General features: G+C 44.1%; 1 protein-coding gene across 3 annotated transcripts in view; it reads right to left on the bottom strand.

Annotated features, from left to right (window-relative positions):
• Nucleotides 1-68: 68 nt before the first annotated feature.
• The window catches only part of LOC118360901 (protein kinase C and casein kinase substrate in neurons protein 1-like), a 53477-nt gene continuing 36850 nt past the window's right edge, over nt 69-16695 (bottom strand). For 2 of the 3 annotated variants that reach the window (XM_052485189.1, XM_052485190.1), the window contains 10 exons: nt 14165-14294; nt 12120-12276; nt 11330-11565; nt 10659-10814; nt 7532-7707; nt 5934-6054; nt 5540-5655; nt 5261-5302; nt 3617-3849; nt 69-3132 (listed from right to left, as the gene is read on the bottom strand). In XM_052485189.1, the coding sequence (XP_052341149.1) occupies nt 3023-3132; nt 3617-3849; nt 5261-5302; nt 5540-5655; nt 5934-6054; nt 7532-7707; nt 10659-10814; nt 11330-11565; nt 12120-12276; nt 14165-14227 (1410 nt within the window). In that variant the 5' untranslated portion in view covers nt 14228-14294 and the 3' untranslated portion in view covers nt 69-3022. The remainder of the gene's footprint in view (nt 3133-3616; nt 3850-5260; nt 5303-5539; nt 5656-5933; nt 6055-7531; nt 7708-10658; nt 10815-11329; nt 11566-12119; nt 12277-14164; nt 14295-16695) is intronic. The other variant, XM_052485191.1, reaches the window with a different exon arrangement.

The raw sequence follows: 16695 nt of genomic DNA, 5'->3' as shown, positions 1-16695 counted from the left end.
AGCACCCTGAGACTACAATCATAGCATATCCCAATGTACAGTCAAAATCCATTCAAGAAACACACAAATGACACAAAACGTTTTGTTTGTATTCTCAACAAACTTGTTTTCCCCTTTCAAACCAATATCGCAATATTGACACCATCACAACAACTTTGATTCAGGATTTTCATTACTATCATAATTATTATCATAATCATAATCATCTTTATGCATATTTAAATGAACCTTTTGTTACATTAAGATGAACAGGCACTACACCAGTTAGGAGATCCAATTACATCACTAACTAGAAACATACATACACTGCTAATACAGGGGTTTCACGACATGAGCCGTGTCCCCCTTGTGTGCATAAGGAAGAGAGAAATCAACATAAAAAAGCATTTACATATACACTGTTTTTACTGCCTCAATGTAGTTAGGTTTCCTTTCCAACTCAACACAGTTGTACAGTTACAATAGAATATAATCTTTAAATTACATCATCATATACAAATTTGACAGCGTGGGGTAACGTCACGCTCTGGTACATTGACAATTCCATTGCAATGTAATTCATACGATATGGTACCTATTACTTAATATGCTTTTCCATTGCTGTTAACACATTTACATGTATGACACTACATTTTTCTTAGTATTCGATCATTTGCATTTTTTTCTTTTTTTTCTTTACAATTACACAACTCATGATGATAAGGATGTTTGACCCCAAAATATCTACCCGAGATGTGTGTGTTCCTGTGTGTGTGTGTGTGTGTGTGTGCGTGTGTAAAGGACATAGGATATCTCAATGATATGAGTTATTTTTGCTAGGCTGGACAGCTTACACTAATACACATTACTTGTGAGCTGGTGATGTGATCTCTCAACAGTGATACCAAGACCTGGTGAAGTCTCCTCCTAAGCCTCAACCTAAACACATCCTGTCGTTAGAGAATGTTCTACGACATCAAACTTGAAGAGAGACCTACTGCATAACCTCATGTTCATGAGCATTCTGCTCTCACAACATCATTGCATGTCTGATTTAAACAGCTTACCATTGGCAACCATATTTGCATCGGACAACATCTGATAAGTTTGATTTCTCAACAAGTACTGTAGTGTTTTCTGTATATTTAAGCAATAAGGCACGAGGAGGTATGGTATATGGCCAATATACCACGGCTAAGGGCTGTTATTATGCACGAGGCAACTCGGAGTGCCTGGATACAGACCTTAGCCGTGGTATATTGGCCATATACCACAAACCCCAGAGGTGCCTTATTGCTGTTATAAACTGGTTCCCAATGTAATTAGAGCAGTAAAAGTACATGTGTATTCAAAGCGGGGGCTGCATTAGGTGTGAGTATGTGAAGTATACTACTGGGAGCAATCTAAAGTAGAGTTAATTACTGTAGACAAAGAAATTATTTCTGATATACTGTGGTCACTGTTGTATGCAACTGGCCTACCTGGTTAAATAAAGATGAAATAAAAAATAAATATAAAATGCTCTTGTCTTCCCCCATGTGGATCGCCTATTGAATGAACACAGAAATATTCAGAGGACAGGAAGCAGTTAGTTGCATGAGTTGCATCTTGACAAGAAAATCCTTGACAGGTTTATGTGAGTTATTGCATGGATAGAGAGAGTTTTATGCATTTTCGGATTTCGGTCATTCTTTGGCCTAAGTAGGTAAAGGGGCTCAAAACCACTTTTTTTCTGGTGGCGTTCTCTATGACAATGGAACAAAACATGCCTAGTTAAATACAGCATGTCTCCTTCCATGCCCCTACAATAGTACATTCATGTCCACGTTTCCATTTTAAGACAAGGATCTGCAGCATGGTACCGTCAAGATTGATGTTCCTATTTTACCAGGAGACAACCATCGAACAGTAACATAGTTCAAAGCCATTTTTCCTACATGCTGTTTTCCCCCTACAGCAGGAAAACAACTAAATTCACATTAAATATGCCTGAATACTTCACCTGAACAATCAAATTGTCCAAAACGTTCTTGTCAGCATGACAGATTAAATCAAAGCAAGCTGGTGATAATACCTTGCCTACTGACCCTAAAATGTTCCCTCACAGGTATTCTAGATATAACACAGCAATAGATCCAAATGAACAGATATTCTACAAATACCTCGCAATGAAATGGAAATGAGACGTTATGATTCAATGGTGGTGATGGGGAAGAGAGAGAAAAACAGCTATCCAGCCTCTCCACTTCCGGGGATGAAGGCAGACAAGCTCATGGTGTTATTCCAATGCTGTGTCTGTGTCTAATGGTGAACTCTGGTCCTCTGCATTGGTCATATCAGGGAATTAGTTGCATCTTGTAGCCGTAATATGGCTTGGAGGTTAAGGGAATGCATGTTGCATAGCACATGCTGCTATTGCAAACCAATTGAGAAACAGAGACAACAGATACTGTACCACTGCACAACTGGTAAAAGGGATGAGACCAAATCACAAAAGAGAAAATAATAAAATCTAGGATACATTTTGTGGTACTTTTAACACTACACAGCATTCCCAATGTAAGGAGGAGGACTGAACACACAGCATCGAAACTGCTAGACAAAACGGTGTCATATATACACAACGCAGGCCGAGTAGCTTGTTCTGGTTAAACCGGCAGGTAAATATAATTGGTTACATTATTGTCACACTGTTATAGGAGAATATACTGCAAAAACGTTGAATCATCCGCATGATCTTTATATTGAACACAGCTACACAAATGTGTCCCTGCATTGGCTTGATGTTACAGTATGTTTGAGTTTGTGTACTCTGGAATAAATGCTGCTCCTCTTTTAGTGTTTATGTCCTCCTCACTCCAAATACTGGATAAATATAATATAATATACTACTAATATACTAAGATTTTATTTAGGCAAGACTCTGATTTGCGCATCTGTTGGGCAAGGGATGTGTTGCTCATAAGTCTCTGGCTATGTGCAGTGCGATTGGATGAGACAGTCCGAGCTGCCTCCAATGGCATGTCCTCCTCCTTTGGGGTCATTAGATCTCCTCGACGTAATTGGCCGGGTACAGTCCCTCTCGGCCTGTATCCAGGCGACCTCTACACCAGCCTTGGTCATCTTCATCCTCAGTCTTGGTCAGTTCATCACCTGTGAAGAACATATGTACATTACTCCTTAATCAACATGCATTCTATGATCTTTTCCATGGTCAATAGTATATCTGGTCACCTTCATCGTTTTCTTTATCATGTCACTATTAGCAAAGATCAGGCAGGATGTGCATCATGTGGTTATGAAGGCCATACTAACACCATCTAACATAGGGACATTTAGAAGACAATTACTAATAATTAGCAGGTGCCTGTAATTGAAGGAAGTGGAATATGGCCATTATTGACAAACCACTACTATCTTCCTCCAGGAATAGAGGGGCTTCGAAATGGGGCTTTCATGTGACCTCATCTCCAACCCCCTATCTAGCCAGCCTGTCCATGATACACCATGTGATACTGATAGTGTCAATTACAGAGTTTGTCTTACACTGTTTGACTCAAGAATAGGCTTTAGCTGCAAATGCATTGTAGCAAAAATGAAGAGACATCAAAGATGGTGAAGTGTTGTCGTTGCTTACCAGCTTTGAAGGTGAGTTCGTCTTGTTCCTGTCCGTCATAATCATACAGAGCACGCACTCGGACCCCGGATGCGGTCCCGGTCCCTGCACCCCCTTTCCCTGCACTGCCAGAGTCTTCCTCGAAGGAGTTTCCATTTCCACCCCCGTTGGTCTCACCGCCTGAGTAGGCTGCAGGTGCATCGTCATCGGACCACTCAGTGGAGTAGGCCTGGTTCTTTTCATAGCTGCTCACACTGCAATGGAAGAGTTAGGGAAGATACAGGGATTTGATCTGGGGAATTTTATCAAGATTACAAACATTGCTGTACCGTAGACTAGAGCAACTGTTATTAACAGACTGAATGAAATACATAAATTATCAACATCAATCCAGTTCATTATATGGAGACTGCAAAAAAAGTCATCGCATCATGTTGGATCCCAGGGTGTTTAAATAGTTGGACTAGGTTAGGTCCCGGCGTTGCAGTAGCTGGTGTGTGGCAGTAGCAGGTGTGTGTGGCAGTAGCTGGGTGTGTGGCAGTAACAAGTGTGTGGCAGTAGCTGGTGTGTGGCGGAAGATGGTTTGTGTGACAGGAGCTGGTGTGTGGCGGTAGCTGGAGTATGTGGCAGTAGCAGGTGTGTGTGGCAGTAGCTGGTGTGTGGCAGTAGCAGGTGTGTGTGGCAGTAGCTGGTGTGTGGCAGTAGCAGGTGTGTGGCAGTAGCAGGTGTGTGTGGCAGTAGCAGATGTGTGTGGCAGTAGCTGGTGTGTATGGCAGTAGCTGGTGTGTGGCAGTAGCTGGTGTGTGTGGCAGTAGCTGGTGTGTGTGGCAGTAGCTGGTGTGTGTGGCAGTAGCTGGTGTGTGTGGCAGTAGCTGGTGTGTGGCAGTAGCAGGTGTGTGGCAGTAGCCGGTGTGTGGCAGTAGCAGGTGTTTGTGTGGCAGTAGCAGGTGTGTGTGTGGCAGTAGCAGGTGTGTGTGGCAGTAGCAGGTGTGTGTGGCAGTAGCTGGTGTGTGTGGCAGTAGCTGGTGTGTGTGGCAGTAGCTGGTGTGTGTGGCAGTAGCTGGTGTGTGTGGCAGAAGCTGGTGTGTGGCAGAAGTAGCTGGTGTGTGGCAGTAACAAGTGTGTGGCAGTAGCTGCTGTGTGGCGGAAGGTGGTTTGGCAGTAGCTGGTGTGACAGGAGTTGGAGTGTGACGGTAGCTGGAGTATGTGGCAGTAGCAGGTGTGTGTGGCAGTAGCAGGTGTGTGTGGCAGTAGCAGGTGTGTGTGGCAGTAGCTGGTGTGTGGCAGTAGCTGGTGTGTGTGGCAGTAGCTGGTGTGTGGCAGTAGCTGGTGTGTGTGGCAGTAGCTGGTGTGTGGCAGTAGCTGGTGTGTGTGGCAGTAGCTGGTATGTGGCAGTAGCTGGTGTGTGTGGCAGTAGCTGGTGTGTGTGGCAGTAGCTGGTGTGTGGCAGTAGCAGGTGTGTGGCAGTAGCAGGTGTGTGGCAGTAGCAGGTGTGTGTGTGGCAGTAGCAGGTGTGTGTGTGGCAGTAGCTGGTGTGTGTGGCAGTAGCAGGTGTGTGTGGCAATAGCAGGTGTGTGGCAGTAGCAGGTGTGTGTGGCAATAGCAGGTGTGTGGCAGTAGCAGGTGTGTGGCAGTGGTGTTTGATCAGTGTTTTGGTCCTCTCACCTGCCACGGTCACCAGGTGGTGCCACATGATCAGCGCTGATACTGATCAATTGAAGGAAGACAGAGAAACAAATGATATGGCATCATAGGAGATATTGATATGAACCCTGGCATGTCATTGTGTGTGTGTGTGTGTGTGTGTGTGTGTGTGTGTGTGTGTGTGTGTGTGTGTGTGTGTGTGTGTGTGTGTGTGTGTGTGTGTGTGTGTGTGTGTGTGTGTGTGTGTGTGTGTGTGTGTGTGTGTCAGTAGTAGTTTGACCAGTGGAGTAGTCCTCTCACCTGCCACGGTCTCCAGGTGGTGCCACATGGTCAGTGCTGGGGGTCGGTGGGGCCCCAGCCGGCTTCTGCACCTTCTCCCTCTTAACAACAGCAGCAGTAGCATCTGGGTTGTACTCCTGGAGGTCAGAGGAAAGGATTAATACTTCTGAAAGTCTATACTGAAGCAGAGCCTCAGATCTGGCCAATGTCCTTCACTTTTCCTTTTAAATCAGAAAGTAGGCTAAATCAACAATCTTACAAATATAAGAAATGGTATTAAGAAGTCGTAACAAAAAGCAATATTTGCATCTGAGGGGGAATTAATAAATAAAATACCTGAACCTTTGCTACATGTTGTAAATAATCCTGAAAAGCAAGTATATGGATGAACTACAGAGTATATAGGCCGCAGTACCTCAAACATGGGCCAGTTCATATGCATGCCAGGGCCATGGTGGTTGCTAAACCACTGCAGGTCCTCCTGTGTGTTGGCACCCAGGATGGTGCGCTCCAGTTCTCTGTAAACTGTGCCATAGCTGGGGAGAGGAGGACAGAGAGCACATTGTGACACGCAGAGAGAGAAGGAGCCTGTTTAATTAAGCAAGGCCCGAGGGGGTGTGGTATATGACCAATACACCACGACTAAGGGCTGTTCTTAGGCACAACGCAACGTGGAGTGCCTGGATACAGCCCTGACTGTTTTGTCATACCCATGGTATACGGTCTGATATACCATGGCTGTCAGCCAATCAGCATTCAGAGCTTCAACCATCCAGTTTTTATGGGACAATAACACATTAGGGCTGCCAGCGCCAACTGTCCAGCACTAATGGTGCTGTTTCCTGTAGAGTTTCTAGTTGTTTATGAAGCTCCACTACTCAGAACAGGGTGAAATAATTGAAAGACAAAGCCATTCAGTCAATTCATAGCATGAGGTGAAGCTACACAGAACACAGACACGACATTTGCATTAAAATTGGCGTAGTGAGGTGGAGTCTCGACAGATGGATATTATTTCACCAGAAGGTGGAGACAAAAACACAGAATAACTGACAGTCCAGCCCAACAAATGAAGACATTTCATGGTGATAAAACTGCCAAGAATTGAGGAGTAAGATGCTATAATGAACAATAAAATGGACGATTCAAATGCATCCACAGCACATAAAAGTTACAAGTGATTTTTCTCTTTTCACCGCTGTCACTGGGACACTGTCTGTATTTGCATAACTGTATGAGAGGGAGCTGAGGACTGGGTTTTTAGCTATTAGCTTACCATTACCCTGTCTATGGTTGATTTATTGGTTATCACCAATACTGTGGCTGAAAGGCCCATGTTAGTACTCCACACCACACTATAAAAGCCTATACTTATCCTCCATTCAGATCATAAACCAAGACTATGCATCCAGGAAACAGCTTGAATTAACTCCTTATTCCAATCACCATGGAACCTGGCTTTGTATCACATGCAATTTGATCCACAGTCAAGAATATGACAAGAGTTCACTCTGACATGATGCAACTTGGCTGAAATGTCATTAACTGCATCCTCTGTATAATTGGTGTTGTGACTCTGAAAGACTGAAATGTGTTGAAACTAATCTATTTGACAGGAACTGTAATGAAAGCAATATCATAAGCACATTGGAGTAAATTCCCTCTGAATGTAATATTTCAACTAATCCATAGACTCGACTAATAACAAAAAGGAATGCCGACGAGCGCTTAAAGAAGAGATCAATACTGTAATGAAGGTATTCTAACTATATTAGATACACTAATGTGGAAATCTTTTCAAGGCAGACTTGCTGTTGTGTAGATGACTCCAAACTGATAATATGTAAATACGTATACGTACTGTACCAACTGAAATTGAAGACAGACATGTTTTTCCTCTATAACCTTTCAATTCAAAGGCCATGTGGGAGGAAAGGTTGATGGAGGTGATTTAATACAGCAGGATGGGCTACAGTATGTATGGGACGATAGAGGATAACACCAGTCACTGACCTTTGGTTCTCAGTGAGATTGAGGTGGCGTTTGATGTCCAGCAGTATCTCCTTGAGGAAGGTGAGTCTCTTGACCTCATGCTGCTGGCACTGGTCAAACACCTGCTCCATGCTCTCCTGGTACGGGGGAGTGACAGCACTCAGCTCTGACAGAGACTTCTCATACTTCTCCTTAGCCTGGGGGAAGATAAGGACAATATCAGCTCTGAGAGAAACTTCTCATACTTCTCCTTAGCCTGGGGGAAGATAAGGACAATATCAGCTCTGAGAGAAACTTCTCATACTTCTCCTTAGCCTGGGGGAAGATAAGGACAATGTCAGCTCTGAGAGAAACTTCTCCTACTTCTCCTTAGCCCGGAGGAAGATAAGGACAATATCAGCTCTGACAGAGACTTCTCATACTTCTCCTTAGCCCGGAGGAAGATAAGGACAACATCAGCTCTGACAGAGACTTCTCATACTTCTCTTTAAATGGGGGGATGATAGGGACAATATCAGCTCTGAGAGAGACTTCTCATACTTCTCCTTAGCCCGGAGGAAGATAAGGACAATATCAGCTCTGACAGAGACTTCTCATACTTCTCCTTAGCCCGGAGGAAGATAAGGACAACATCAGCTCTGACAGAAACTTCTCATACTTCTCCTTAGCCTGGGGGAAGATAAGGACAATGTCAGCTCTGAGAGAAACTTCTCCTACTTCTCCTTAGCCCGGAGGAAGATAAGGACAACATCAGCTCTGACAGAGACTTCTCATACTTCTCCTTAGCCCGGAGGAAGATAAGGACAACATCAGCTCTGACAGAGACTTCTCATACTTCTCTTTAAATGGGGGGATGATAGGGACAATATCAGCTCTGAGAGAGACTTCTCATACTTCTCCTTAGCCCGGAGGAAGATAAGGACAACATCAGCTCTGACAGAAACTTCTCATACTTCTCCTTAGCCTGGGGGAAGATAAGGACAATGTCAGCTCTGAGAGAAACTTCTCCTACTTCTCCTTAGCCCGGAGGAAGATAAGGACAATGTCAGCTCTGAGAGAAACTTCTCATACTTCTCCTTAGCCCGGAGGAAGATAAGGACAACATCAGCTCTGACAGAGACTTCTCATACTTCTCCTTAGCCCGGAGGAAGATAAGGACAACATCAGCTCTGACAGAGACTTCTCATACTTCTCTTTAAATGGGGGGATGATAGGGACAATATCAGCTCTGAGAGAGACTTCTCATACTTCTCCTTAGCCCGGAGGAAGATAAGGACAATATCAGCTCTGACAGAGACTTCTCATACTTCTCCTTAGCCTGGGGGAAGATAAGGACAATATCAGCTCTGAGAGAGACTTCTCATACTTCTCCTTAGCCTGGGGGAAGATAAGGACAATATCAGCTCTGAGAGAGACTTCTCATACTTCTCCTTAGCCCGGAGGAAGATAAGGACAATATCAGCTCTGACAGAGACTTCTCATACTTCTCCTTAGCCTGGGGGAAGATAAGGACAATATCAGCTCTGACAGAGACTTCTCATACTTCTCCTTAGCCCGGAGGAAGATAAGGACAACATCAGCTCTGACAGAGACTTCTCATACTTCTCTTTAAATGGGGGGATGATAGGGACAATATCAGCTCTGAGAGAGACTTCTCATACTTCTCCTTAGCCCGGAGGAAGATAAGGACAATATCAGCTCTGACAGAGACTTCTCATACTTCTCCTTAGCCTGGGGGAAGATAAGGACAATATCAGCTCTGAGAGAGACTTCTCATACTTCTCCTTAGCCGGGGGGATGATAAGGACAACATCAGCTCTGACAGAGACTGCTCATACTTCTCCTTAGCCGGGGGGATGATAAGGACAACATCAGCTCTGACAGAGACTGCTCATACTTCTCCTTAGCCGGGGGGATGATAAGGACAGCATCAGCTCTGACAGAGACTTCTCATACTTCTCCTTAGCCTGGAGGAAGATAGGGACAATATCAGCTCTGAGAGAGACTGCTCATACTTCTCCTTAGCCCGGAGGAAGATAAAGACAACATCAGCTCTGACAGAGACTTCTCATACTTCTCCTTAGCCTGGAGGAAGATAAGGACAATATCAGCTCTGAGAGAGACTTCTCATACTTCTCCTTAGCCCGGAGGAAGATAAAGACAACATCAGCTCTGACAGAGACTTCTCATACTTCTCCTTAGCCTGGAGGAAGATAAGGACAATATCAGCTCTGAGAGAGACTTCTCATACTTCTCCTTAGCCCGGAGGAAGATAAGGACAACATCAGCTCTGACAGAGACTTCTCATACTTCCCTTTAAACGGGGGGGATGATAAGGACAATATCAGCTCTGACAGAGACTTCTCATACTTCTCCTTAGCCTGGAGGAAGATAGGGACAATATTAGCTCTGACAGAGACTTCTCATACTTCTCCTTATCCGGGGGGATGATAAGGACAACACGAGGAGTTGGACACAGTGTATTTCATCCACAAGAGGTGAGAAGAGCTGTGTTACTGCAGATAGATGTCATGTATCATTATAATCAACAATAGACAGTGCAAACATTTCTGCTCTTTTTGTTACCAGAGCTCCGTGAATAGAGTGGGAGATCCACCTTCATGGATGATTGTGGCGGCAGGTAGACTAGTGGTTAGTGTTGGGCCAGTAACCAAAAGGTCCTGGATCGAATCCCCGAGCTGACAAGGTAAAAATCTGTCGTTCTGCCTATGAACAAGGCAGTTAACCCACCGTTCCTAGGCCGTCATTGTAAATAAGAATTTGTTCTTAACTGACTTGCCTAGTAAAATAAAATGAATGTCCTGTCTGATCACTAGAGTAATCTGCCACACTGCATTGATTCTGTTTTTCACAGCTTATTTCACTTAAGCCGCTAACAGAAACAGATGAATGTACTTACGGTAGTATACTGCAATAACACACACACTATGGTGTTAATAGCACCATATATGTTTTAAAGCAGATGGAATGACACTAGATAACATGGAATTTTCTCCTGTTTGATATGGAGAACGTCAAATGGCATTGTGTAAAGTCTTACCTTTTCAGACATTTGTACAGAAAAGGTTGTCATGTCATTTTGTTGCTCTATCTTCCATTTGCCAGACCCTGAGCCTCTCTGTCTCACCTTCTGAACGTCGTGTTTGCACTTGTCTGTTTTCTCGTGGAGTTTCTTCTGCTGGTCAGTTGTGACGGAGGCCTGTGTCTTCCCATCTGCCTCGCGGGTGGCGGCCAGTTTCTCCTCCTTACATGCCATGTGGTATGTTTTCTTAGCCGTCTCCATCTGTGGAAGCACACACAGAATCTTAGTATCCCTATAGATAAACTGTATAAATACTAATACATCTAAGCATGACAGTGACTTAATTGAGTTACTTTCGCAAAGGCAATGTTGTTCTCTGATGCTAAGCTCGGATGAGTGATGCAGCAAGTCATTATGGTACACAAAACAGAACTAACACATGTGCCAATAGCTACAGTACCTAGATGTTTGGCAGAGCAACTTGTATGTTGACTCAGATGTAAGTTAAACAGCCATTGTTTTTAAGATGGCCTCTGTAAACCCTATTAGGGCTGATTGAAGTGGGTCCTAGTTCTACCAACTGTGTAGTGTGCGGCACCTATCTTACACACATGCAGTACCTTTGCAGCCAGACACACACTTCGGAAAAAAGGAGCTAACTAGAACCTTAAGGGTTCTGTATTGGATTTAAGAATAACGTGGTTTTCCTGTTAGAAATCCAAGTACACATGGAGGATACAACAGATCCCCTTCCCTAACCCTTCCAGTCAATTTACCTCTTTGAGCTTCTTGGCCCATGGTTTCTGGGCCTTCTTGAAGCCCTCGTCGGCCTCTTTGGCCTCCTTGAAGCCTCCGATCATCTGCTTGTGGTAGGCCTCCTTCTGCCAGTTCTTGACCTTCTCCAGGTCTTCGTTGAGCAGGCCGTTCTTCACCTCCTGGTGCAGCTCACTCACCTTCTCAGCCTCGGTCATCACACCCAGCCATGCCCTCTCCACGGTGCCATACTGTGGTCCTGGGGTTAGAGAATATCACAGGGGGACATTCAATCACAACATATAGGTGGCAGAAAAATATGATGGAAAATATGAACGTGACCAACTCAGTGTTAGCCCTGAGATTGGAAAGTTGGGAATTTGATCCCTGACCAAGTCATACCAAAGACTGTAAAAATGAGACCTAATGCACTTGTGCGGGGCACTAAGCATTAAGGAGATATATTGGGGTTAAGGCCCTGCGATAGACTAACATCCTGTCCAGGGGGTGTACTTGTACATCAAGCTGCCTCGTGCTACAGAAACAGGAAATAGGCTCCTGCTCCTATGAGGTGTTCCGGCTCATGCAAGGCTACCTACATTCAATCAAAACATATAGGTTTCAGAAAACATGACTGTTGTCATCTTATAGAAAACACTCACAATACAGCTGAGCAGTGAGATGAATCAAATGAATTTAATATGAGACGAAGACCTCAAAACAGACTGCAACAAAAGCCACCATATGAGTAGCTTCTAATCCACACAGTAAGATTTGGTTCATTGATTGAACCTCTCCAATCCCGATATTGACCTTTCTCGATCAGCTGTCTCCATCTCTTGGACCAGGCGGTCAGCTGGTCACCATAGGCCTTCTCAATCTTGGCACGTTCCTGAAGGCAGCCCATGAGGTCATTGCAGAGCCGGTGGCCGTCGTCAATCCGCTTGACGGCACGCTTGTAGTTCCCCACCTGAGAATAGTGAGAGGTTAGATTAAAGGTCCAAGTTACATAAAATAGGAAAACACAAGGCTTCCCTTGAATTGACATACTGGTATCAATGATTGAGGATGAGGATGCAGTCATTTGCACACAAAAAAATCTAAAATATGTAAGTGCAACACGCCAAATCTCTAAGACCACTAAGATATTTTGAAATGGAAATAACTAATCTGATGGGCCAACATAAACTGTAAATTAATTTTCTTTCTCGAGAGAGTCAAATTAGAAATGGAGTTAAATACTACAACTCTGATGTAGTGATAAAAATTATATATTATCTATTAATACCCTTGAGTAACAAAGAATCATCTGTACTCTCTTTCATCATTCTCATACTACCTTAAGATATGCCACCTTAAGAGATGGCACCTTAAGAGATGCCACCTTAAAGACGTCATCCAGTGATTTTGGAACTATTCCTGCTGAAAAATGATATCCCAAGAATCAACGACAGTGAATACCACACACTAAAGTGTCAAAAAACATGTATTTAGCAAAAGAGTGTTTTTTAGACACCTGCAAACTTCAAGGAGTAGGCCATTCTAGGAGTTGGTCTGATGGTGACTTTGTGATTGCATTGGCCTTCCCCCTTGCTTGAGGAAAAATAGAGGAGCGATAGAGAACAAAATAGGAAAGGCACACCCCCAGCTTGTGCCATGTCATGAGGATACCTGGACCACCTTTTGAGATGTGCCTTTTATTAAGTAAATCAGGTCTTAAATAAGGTGAAAGGGAGACTGGAATAGGACTTTATTATATGCAGTACAGAGATCTGAGGCCCCTCCCCCCAGTGCCTGCAGGGGGTGTGAGCTCATGGTGCATGACGGAGGGAGGGGGGCTCGTGCCTGTGCATGTGTAGTTATGCAATGGCAGTGGCTTTGTGTGAGTGTGTGTGCGCTCTGTGTGTGTGTCTAATGGTCCGTGCATGTAAGTGTGTTTGTCCCTGTGTGCACGCGCGCATGTCTGTGTGTGTGCTTGTGCACTGTGACTGCTATAATCCTGTACTCTGCTCTAATGCAGGCAGACAGATTATCAGGGATAGGACACTGACAGGACGAGGCAGAGACAGGAATGCAGCCCACAGTCACAGACCACTCTGTCCATTCAGACAGGATGGGCCCTGGGCTGGGTGGGACAGGTGTGGGGTACAGGGTACAGTGATTGCATCTGATTGCAGCAACAACAACCCGACATACATAAACTTGAGTTCTCAACTTCAGGTTATCAACAGTGTCTGTAGCCATACATTGTCCTCTATGTAAGATTCAAAACAAAGCCCCTTTGAGCAGAGTTCACAGTATATAGATGATATTCAGATTTGTATTTGGTGTGTTTTTTGTCAGATATGTGCTTTTCATATCAAAACATCTAGCCCTGTGAGAGTCATTATGCTATTCACTATGCTGTGGCCAGGGCTTTCTTGGCCACATAGAGATCTATACAGGGCAGGTGCATGTAGGCTGAATGGCTCCCTCAGTGCTGCTTCTAACTGAGGGGCTCTGTCTGTCTGTGTGTCTGTGATCCTCCTCCATACGATGACACAAAAGGGTCTCTGTGTTCAGTGAATTCATTAGCACTAATTGGATAAGTTCTGTGCAACAACAACAATATCAACGCATTGGAATAAGCAACCATATTCCTATGGATCTTCGCGGAAATGAAATGACCTACTGTATCATGTTTGTTTTCTGTTTTCTGTCAATAACCTTTTCAAACAGAGAAAAGAAGATGGTGGCCAGTCATGTCCATGTTTAATGCCTCCTAAAGAGGGATTGTTGTGTCTGACTTGGCTTATAAAGGTCGATAGGTTTTGCTTCACAGCCCAAAAGAACAGCATGGATGGTGTTTTCTGAAGTACCTCCCAAAAGCTGTCCATAGCGTCGTCAGCAGCAGTAGCAGATTCATCGTAGGACCCCGACATTTTCCTGGTTGTGGCAAAGCAGGCTAAACTCTAAATGTGTCAGCAGCAGAGCTGGGTTCCTCATGCACTGGAAGAGAAAGAGAGAGAGAAAGAGGAGAAAAGGAGGAAAGAGTGAGAATGCATAGCTATATAAATGCAATACAGTAGAACATCCTTACACACCTAGAAAAAAAGGTGCTATCTAGAACCTCAAACTATTCTTCGGCTGTCCCTATAAGAAAACAATTTGAAGAACCCCTTTTTCCAGGTAATGGAATCCAAAATAGTTCTACCTGGAACCAAAAAGTGTTCTCCTATGGGGACAGCCAAAGAACCCTTTTGGAACCCTAAGAGTGTACAACATTCATCATTTACATGATGTGATATGATATGATATACAATACTTGGGCTCTCTATGGTATTCAGAAACCATGTTTTCCATAACCACTCAATGAGCAGCACCGATGAAAGGCTTCCTTTGGAGGCTCTGAGACAGCTCTAATAGTAAGGTAAAAATAGTATTCTGTCCCAAAGAATACTGCTCCCCGGGGAACAGAAAGGCCATTTTCCACACGCCTGTCCCAGAAACCATAGCACAGACACCACAGGGCACACAGCATCACTGTCATCATGGAGGTATGACACTGCGTTGTACTACATAGTAGCTAAGCATAAAGTGTTTCTCTACCCTGACATATTCCATCTGGAAGACTGCAACACTACACATTCACTGCACACAGACATGTAGGCATACTAACACACATGCATGTGTGCCAAAGCACGCAAGGCTGAGCACATTGACACAAGCACACACATGGACACACACATGGACACACACAGGACACGCACACCTGGATTTCCGTTTTGGAAAATGTGGCGCCAGACAATGTGACCGGGAAGATTTTAATTTACCTTCCATTTGAGAAATTTACCGGACCCATATGCACTGGGTGCATAACCCATTAGTCCGTCCATCCACAGAGCTCAGAATTATAGAAATCCCATTTAGATTATGGAAATGTTTCGAACAGAACATGCAACTCATGTAATGTTGCAGCCAATAAAACGTCCTTTTCAAATATTCGCCAAAATACAATTTGCGGGAAAACACCATTCTAAACAGCATACATGACAGCGGTTCCATATGTGACATACCAGGGAATCTGAAGATGCAATCAACTAGGTTGGGTTGCTATTATGACTAGGATTCTACTTTCGGCTTCTGGACAACGGAAGAAAGATGGTATTAAAACCAATAGAACAGAAAAGAAATGGCAAAGCGGTGGGTCCAACAGGGAAATAAATTAAAATACATTTGACAAAATAATATAATTACTCCTGTCTATACTAAAATAAAGAAATAATGAAAAATACTTCACCAGAAAGCAAGACTAAGCAACGGAAGAATCATCATTAGCTTATTATTATTTATTTTGGGCTGTGGATTGTTTCAAATCACAAGCTCGTAGGCCTATGCCTATTTGGAAAACCCCCAAATTGGGCAGCTCGCGTGGCAATAGGCCAAGTTGATTATTTAGCTGTGGCTGTCAGTGAAAAGTATCTAAAATATGTCTGAAGATAATGTGGATTGAGTATAATTTAAAATGTTGAGACAAGAAGGGAGGGGTGTGTGGCAAAGATACAGACGAGTCTCTCTCCAGAATGGCTCTATTGTCTCTTGCCAATTCCTTGTGATTGTCTCCACCCCCCTCCGGGGGTCACCCATTTCCCTATTACCCTCAGTGTATTTATACCTGTGCTCTCTGTTTATCTGTTGCCAGTTCATCTTGTCTAGTCAAGTTAACCAGCGTGGTTTTTCTGTGCACCTGCTGTTTCCAAGTCTCTGTTTTTCTAGTCCTTCCGGTCCTGACCTTTGCCTGCCCTGACACTGAGCCCGCCTGCCTGACCATTCAACCTGCCCTGACACTGAGCCCACCTGCCTGACCATTCAGCCTGCCCTGACCTCGAGCCTGCCTGCCACTCTGTACCTCCTGGACTCTGACCTGGTTTATGATCTTTTGACAGTCCTTCGTTTTATAATAACTATCAGAGACTCAAACCATCTGCCTCCAATGTCGGCATCTGGGTCTCACCTTGTATCGTTATAGAGACTGCGTGAATCAGGCCTTCATGGTCAAATTTCTGCAAAGACACCACAACTAAAGGACACCAATAAGTATAGACTTGCTTGGACCAAGAAATAAGAGAAATGGACATTAGACCAGTGGAAATCTGTCCTTTGGTCTGAGGAGTCCAAATTTGAGATTTTTGGTTCCAAACCGCAGTGTCTTTGTGAGACGCAGAGTAGGTGAATGGATGAACTCTGCATGTGTGGTTCCCACTGTGAAGCATGGAGGAAAAGGTGTGAGGGTGCTTTGCTGGTGACACTGTCTGTGATTTATTTACAATTCAAGGCACACTTAACTAGCATGGCTACCACAGCATTCTGCAGCAATACGCCATCCCATATGGTTTGTGGGACTATCATT

The sequence above is a fragment of the Oncorhynchus keta genome, chromosome 28 (genome assembly GCF_023373465.1).
Source record: "Oncorhynchus keta strain PuntledgeMale-10-30-2019 chromosome 28, Oket_V2, whole genome shotgun sequence".
Lineage (NCBI taxonomy): Eukaryota > Metazoa > Chordata > Actinopteri > Salmoniformes > Salmonidae > Oncorhynchus > Oncorhynchus keta.
This window is presented reverse-complemented; position numbering and strand designations above follow the sequence as displayed.